The 8,016-nt window shown below is 35.8% G+C and overlaps 1 protein-coding gene across 1 annotated transcript in view; it reads right to left on the reverse strand.

Moving 5' to 3' along the window:
- The window catches only part of NEGR1 (neuronal growth regulator 1), a 920,677-nt gene extending 912,902 nt beyond the window's left edge, over nucleotides 1-7,775 (reverse strand). The window contains exon 1 of the mRNA XM_060084535.1: nucleotides 7,600-7,775. Within this exon, the coding sequence (XP_059940518.1) occupies nucleotides 7,600-7,775 (176 nt within the window). The remainder of the gene's footprint in view (nucleotides 1-7,599) is intronic.
- Between the last annotated feature and the right edge of the window lie 241 nt (nucleotides 7,776-8,016).

The following is an 8,016-nucleotide window of genomic DNA, read 5'->3' on the forward strand; positions in this document are numbered from 1 at the left end:
AAAATCTTGACACAGTACACACACAGAAACACACAAAATAAAAGTTTAATTAAATGATACTTACCTTTATTATGTAAAATGTTTTCTACCCTATTTTAGTATATTTTATTTAAAAAAAAATAGCTTTAGTATCCAGTACATTTTCTTCAAGACCCACTAGTAGATTGTGTCCTGAATTTAAAGACACTGAATGATTCCAATGTGTGTGTCTCAACCCACTAGGACTTCTGCAGGAATTACTTAAGGCAGAGACCACTGATAAATGGATTCGATAAAAAATACTTAATCACTATAAAAACACAGATCTATCATAGTATTAAAGATATTACAATATTATTAAATTTGAAACAATTAATAAACCAAGGAACAAATACATTTAATCCTTTGCTTATCCTTCTAAAAAATTCATTAATTTAAAATATAGTGGATGTTGACCTGATATATGCAAGGTTCAACATTAAAGCCCTAGAAATAGATGAACAACAGTCACAGAACTTTAACAGAAAGTACTTTAACAAAACGTCAAAAAACTTCTTACTACTATTAAATTTCTCCAACATCTGTAAATCGTCATACTTTTAGATACAGTGGACTAATTAAAATCCAATTTGATAATGATTATGCCCGCGTAGAAAAATCGTAGATTTTACTCTCTAGTAGTTTGGGAAGTTTGTTTCCATTGGTGAACTTGCAACGCGTAAAATGCCTGACAAAATAGCCTGTGGTCCAATTTAAAGTTTCCTCTACAAAAGCCAGAAGGCAGGTAATATGATGTTCCAAGGAAAAACGGAGCAATACATTTTATTTTCTCTTATACACAGAAAATGTCCATGATAATCTATAATGGATCAGCAAAACTTTGAGAAGAATCAGTTAAGTATGACTTCCTTCCCAACTCAGGAATCCTCTCTTGAGCATTCTTTAGAGATGGTCATTGCATTAATTATGGTTTTAAATTACCATCTTTCCTGCAAAAATGTGGAGAAAGTCACCAAAAATAGGACTTTATGGTGACTGTTTGTTTATATTGGAGCCAGACATCTACAAAATATCTTTTAGAAAGTATTTTGAAGAATGTAAGGGGAAGGTCACCACATCATCTAATACTCAGTTAAGCGGGAGAGTAAAAACAAACAATACCGACTAATAAAGCTTCCCTGAGCTCTTCCATGTTAGTGATGTGATGTCTATAATGTCTTTTTTTTTTTTTTTTTTTTTTTTTTTGCGGTACGCGGGCCTCTCACCGTTGTGGCCTCTCCCGTTGCAGAGCACAGGCTCCAGACACGCAGGCCCAGCGGCCACGGCTCACGGGCCCAGCCACTCCGTGGCACGTGGGATCTTCCCGGGCCGGGGCACAAACCCGCGTCCCCTGCATCGGCAGGCGGACTCTCAACCACTGCGCCACCAGGGAAGCCCTATAATGTCTTAGTGTATGACATTTTGAATAGGATATGGTAGAAAAGTGATCTGATTTCTAATAAAAAGTTTCAAATGGCTTGAGAGACTAATTTCTACAGTGGTTATGTGTACTGTTATGATCATATACTTCATAAGAAACTGGAAACTTTGATTTGTTCTTCAGGTATTAAGCTACATAAAAGAAAGGCCTTTAATTCCTATTGATTTCAATAGTCAACACTGTAGGAATTAGTTCAGCATTTTGACCACATATCCACAAACAGAGTTTAGCCCTGGTTCTCTTTTGCTCAGTGGGGGAGAAAAAAAAAAAAAAAAAAAACGGTATTATTGATTCTTGCCACATTATATTCTTCAACTACTTTATTTTCCCATGCATAGCATCTTTATATTTTTTCTTCTGAAATTAATTATTCAATCATATATTTAATTAAATATTTATACAATTGGTTTATTGTGCTCACCATAGTCTGGGTGTGGACAATACCCCAAATATCTATTTTTCTTCTTTGTAATATGCCCCAGTGTTGTTATGGTTCTATGCCTACCTCCTTAAACAACTACTATATCCAGTTCTAGGAAGCAACATTTATGTTACCATGAGCAAAACAATAATTCAACCCAATATATTTAAAATCACTGAAACTATTACTTTTCACCATGTATCAATCAGGGTTCTACCAGCAAAATGTAAACCATTTGGAATATTTAAAACAGAGGGAATTTAATGCAGGGAATTGATTGCAGAGAGGATGGAAAAGTTGAGAAGAAGAACACATGATGATAAGACAGCCCGAAAGTTAGAACAGCAGGAAGCCACTGCTACTCTTAGGATGGAAGAACAAATGGGTGAGGCAGTATACAGAAGCCCAAGAGCCGCTTATTCAGTGGGAGATGAAGACACTGCTGAACACTGCCCAAAGCAGTGAAGGAGGGGAGAAACACCTTGGCCTCTCACTCATCATATCCTCCCTTCTCCTAAAACTACCTTCCATTGGACAACCGCAGCCTGAAGACAGCTGATGTGGACAACTGGGAAATGCAGCCTGGGGATTAGCTTCATCATCTATCTCCAATAGCACAGCATAGGAGAAGGATGAAGGTTGGATCTGGTTAATCAGGCCCAGAACTGTCACATACAGGATGTGAACATTTCTCCAAACATTCCAAAAGTCAGGTATTTCAGAATTAACTTATCTCATGGAGCCATTTAATTATAAATCCAATCTATTTAAAATAAGTAGTTCATTAACATGCTTGTGCTCAAAGACATACAACCACATGGGCTTATCAGATCTTCTAAACTAAAAAATTGGACAAAAATAAATTTATCTAGAAAATTTAAAAATACTATGTTGTTCTTTAATATAATGAATGATTGTGTATTAATGTATCATGTAATGCGTCATGCTAATAGAAGAGCTCTGCAAATCACTACAGGTAACACTGTAGCATTTTATTCAATATTTTTGAGTGCATTTTTCCAAAATGACTCAGCATGACCATCTATTACCACTTCTCCTTTAAAGAAGAAAAAAAAAACCTCAGAATTTTAAAAATATTTGTTCAATGACACTATTTAATAAGGATGTAGGTATTTAAATAGTGCCTTAATGTTCTAAACTGAAAATGTCTATATAGTTGAACAGTACATTTGGAATATGTGATGCATCAATGTGTAGGGATGACTTAACAGATGAGTTTGAAGAGACTCACTGAAGAGACTCTTCAATGATATTCCAAAAGTACAGTATAATCGACTCTATTGTTATTGGTAATTCTGCATTCTCATACATAAATCATTTACTTTCTTATATCCAATAGCATACATTTTAAACCAAAACTAATTAACATAATCAAAAGGCAAATGTATTGGACAAATAGGCTGAGAAGTAATAAATGCTTGTCATATCCATTTATAAATCTACTTGTAAAAGTTTTGTGATTTCCAATGGAAATATCTTCTGCATAAATGTGCTCTATGCTCTATGCTTGAAGCAAAAGTCTTTGGTCTTATTACAATATTATTATTAGGATCTCATATAACTTCCATTCAAATCTATTGCATTAAAATGACAAAGTTGTGTTCAACCTTGCTAAAGAAGATATCACATTTAAGAAAAGAATCCTCCTTCCTTCCTTTGATTAAAGCATGACAAGCAGAGAATAGGATATTTTGAATTCATATCAGGATGGCAGCTTAAAATGTACAAAATTCGTAGATGAGTTGAAGTAGAAACAGATGAAAGAACTAGCTTTAAAATGACATGTCTTTTTAAAAACTGGGATGATATAAATGAGGCTATTCCTTGTATTATCTCCAAAGAATATTAAACGTTTTTGGACATGTTAACATAACTGTATTTGTTAATAAGGTAAGAATAAAGTGGCTGATTCACATTACAGTAGCTGCAAAACTACAAAAAAAAAAAAGTCATCCAAAATTAATGTATTGAGCCAGAGCAGAATTATGTTCCCCTTGATTTTCTAGGTCTAGAAACACTGTGTCCTGAAGCATGACCAATGTGGTTCTAGTATATCTTCTGTTCTTTGCTATGTCACCGCATGAAGCATTAACTCAGATCTTCCATGTACTTTAAAATGCAATTTGAAGACTAGAGAAGAAATTAATTTCTCCATACACAAATTAACAAGTTCTGTTAAGCATAAAATAGCAATAAGTATTAAATGTGGTAGCAATCTAATATCTAGTATCTCATTAAGTTAATGAAAATATTAATTTGTATTGGTAGCAAATTACAATGTACTCTAGACATCCATGCATTCATTTAAAGTTTAGGTAAGGGAAGTACCAAAGTTATTGTATTGAATAGATGCATCATTAACACTTTATCAAGAATGTCCAAATACCTTAAGTGAATCCTTCAGAGATTTATAAGTGAATATCATTATTAGAAATAATGGATATTTTGACATTTAATATATTGCTTCACTAACCTTAAGAGGCAAAGTTAAAATGATAAGAATGTTGAAATAAATGGAACTTCATTATATGGAATGGAAATAAATGGAACTTCATTATAAGTCCTCTATTTAAGCCAAATAGAGAAGGTGATTTACAAAATGATAGATAGATACAGTTTGTGGATCACAGAATGAATTCCCTTTTGTATGATAACACCACTTAAGGGAAGTTTTGCTTTTCTTGATTCTTTTCTCTAAAACAGACATACTGGCATTTAGGAGATAAAAATGTATGATTTGACCTTTAAACTTCTGTTTCATTAACGTAACCACAAGCAACAGAGTCACTGACTGACACGTTTGCACTTTCAGGCCTTTAGCACTTAGTTATTTGATAACTTTTATGCCACTATTTGCTTTTTATTAGAGATACTTTGAGGAATGTGTTACATTAAAAATAGAGTATATTGTGTAAAGCTTAATAAATGATCTCATGTGATTCAGTAAAGTGTTCTCTTGAGTACTAGCTTTCTGTGCTTTGACGTGAGGGTGTGTATGTATTAGGGAAGATTTTGTTTTGTTTGTTTTGTTTTCTAATGAATTAGATAATTAGATCAAAGACAATTCCAAGTATCCAAAGTGAAAACATAAACTATAACTCTGTGTCATTACTTTTGATGAAAAGTATGTCACCTGACTTACACTCAATTAGTCCTTAAGCTCTTCTGTACTGGTCTATGAACAGAGTAAATACCAGTTGCAGATGAGTCAAGAAAAATAACTGACACAATTTAACATTTTTTTAAGATAAATAGGATTTCTTATAAATATACATGTTAAAAATGTTTAAAACCTGTGGGCAATATAAAAAGATAAAAAATAGGATACTCCCTAGAGAATTCTAGAATTACTGTAAGCAAATTACTCTGAGTAAAAAGTAATGCAGATTGGATTTGTTTCATATGACAAAAAAAAAAAGATTCTGTTTATTTTTTAAAAACATTGTAATTGGTTAGAAACATTATTCAGAAGAGACAGAGGTTGTATTCTCTTTTAAAAGTTTAAAAGTCAAAAGTTCCCTAAACTAAGATATGACAAAACTCAGGATATGGTATATAAATGGATGAGGTACAGTGCACACAAGTAAACAAGGACTGCACCAAACCAACAAACCAGGAAGGATATTGGTGTCACTAGTCAGAGAAGCTTCACTATTGGAAGCAATGAGTGCTCCTAGAGGCAGAACATGGGTTCAGTTATTTTAATAGAAACAAAACACCTAATATATACCATTAAAAGACAAGCAGTCTATCAAATCCTTTAGATTGAAAGTGTTAATGCTCATTATAAATAAGCAATATGCTACTACAAACGTATAGATTGCTGCTCCAATGATAAGTGTTTGTAACCTCTAAAGATAGCACTTCAACCTTACTGTTGTTTAAACTTCCAAAACAAACTTAATATAAAGAACATAAACAAAGGTTTAATTTATATCCTGTGTATGACCAAAAGTTCATCTCTTTTGCCAACAATGAAAGGTATTTTACTAAGTTATAACAAAACATTTGTTACTTTTGTATACATCCAGTGGCATTTTGCGTTTACAGTAGAGATAGCATTATTTATATTATAAAAGCACGTTATTAATGTATATTAGAAACTACAAGAGTATTCCAGATGAATTTGGACTCATAAGCATGTTTTAGAAGGTGTAAATCATTTACCACACCCAGATCCCAGATCATTAAATTTAAAATATATTGCATGACTCAAATAAAACATAGCCCACTGTTTCACCTTAGACATGCCACATATACTGATTTTGTGCAATCTGAACTTACAAGCCAACTACCACACAGTGGAGAGAAAGAAGATCTTTCAGGGAGATTTGAGATATATGTCAGGTGGAGGTGTCATGGGGAGGGCGATGGGAAATGAAGGAATAAGGGCATTTAGCCTTGTTTAGATCTAGATTATCAATTTATATTTTCACAGGAGAAAAAATGTTTCTAGAAGCTTATCTGCAGTGTTGTTTAGAGATAAAATTAGCCTATGGATGTTCATTAATGACAAAACATTTCGATGCTCAAGCTTGGGGAAAAGAAGGGAAGAAGGGAGAGTGAGCAAAAGCAAAACTTAAAATGGGAAAAGGGAGGAAAAGGGAAAGATGAGGGGATAGAGAGAGGAAAGAGAGAGACTGTGTGTACACATGTGTGAGTGACAGTGTGTGGAACAGTGAAGTAGCGTGTGCCTTTTAGACAGTAGAAGAGAATCTGAATGTGAAAGTGGTTGTTAGGGGGAGTATGGAAGTGCCAGAATGTGTGAGAATGTGAAGCAGAGTATGTGAGGGAGTGTGGTTAAGAAAGAGAGATTTGTGAGGGTGAGAAAATGGTACTGGAAAGGGTTAGAGGGAACATACGTGTGTCTGACAGGGATGGGAACCGATATGGGGAAAGAGATGGGGAATGTGAGTCAAAGAGAGAGAGAGAGAGAGAGAGAGAGAAAGAGAGAGGGAGAGAGAGAGAGAGAGAGAGAGAGGTCACAGAACAGGGATATTAATGAAGAAGAAAAATGAGGAATGGAGAAAGGTAAAGAGTGGAGAAAAGTGGGTTAAATAAGAGGTGAGAAATTAGAGTGGTGGAGATAAAAAAGAAAATATGAGGAGAAAAAAGGGAGGAAAAATACAAAAGGAATGAAAAGAGGCAAAGGAAGAAGGGGGGAAATGGAAAAAAGAAAAGAAAACGAAGGGAGGAAAAGAAAAGGGAGAAAGCGGTAAGAGAAAAGAAAGAAAACTGAAAAGGGAGAAATTGAGCCTAAGTGTCCAAGTGAGAGGGAAAATACATAGGAGCAGGGAGCCAGCCATCAGTTTGAAAAAGTCGCTTAGGCTGCAGTAAAATAGAAACAACCTGATAAACTTGTCAGACTCTCCAAGAGTACCCCATGACAATAAAACACAGACCTTGTGAATTTAGTTTCCAAGTGGCACCTGCCCCTCTTAAACCTCACACTTCACTCATCCCCGGGTTACCTGTCGTTCCGGCAAAGTGCTTTAGAATCACCAGTCTGGCTTGCTACCTGCCCCGGGGTAAAGGGGCCATGGCTCCAGGCAGAATCAGCAACTGAATTTCCTGAGATGTAGTCTTTTGATAATGATCACCACCAGCATCATTACTTGGTTTAAAAAGAAGGCAAGAAAGGTGGAAAGACAGAAAGACAGACTGAGACAAGTACGAAAAAGCACGACGTTCTTCCTACCTAAGCACCGCCGTGTCCCCCTTTCTGACCATCATGTTGTCCACAGCAGCCCAGGGGAAGTCCACACTCTGTCCAGCCGGGAGGCAGGAGGGTAGCAGGCAGCACAAGCTGAGGAGCACCGCCGCCAGCCACTGGTTCGAGCAACAAGCACCCTGCACCAACAGCATCATGTCCATCCCTGCTAGGGCTGCTCACTCTCCAGCAGCTTTCAGCTCGCACTCCCCCACCCCCTGGTGCTGGCTAGTCTTCCCGGGAACCAGGCAGCGCGCCACAGGATTTTTTTTTTCTTTCTATTTTTTTTTTTTAATTTGGTGGATGGGTGGGTTTCTTTTCTTTCTTCCCCCCCACCCCCCTCTAGTTGTTGGGTGTTGTTTCTCTCTTTTTTGCCTCCCCTCCTCCTCGTCTTTGCTTTCCCTC

The sequence above is a fragment of the Mesoplodon densirostris genome, chromosome 2 (assembly GCF_025265405.1).
Source record: "Mesoplodon densirostris isolate mMesDen1 chromosome 2, mMesDen1 primary haplotype, whole genome shotgun sequence".
Taxonomy (NCBI): Eukaryota; Metazoa; Chordata; class Mammalia; order Artiodactyla; family Ziphiidae; genus Mesoplodon; species Mesoplodon densirostris.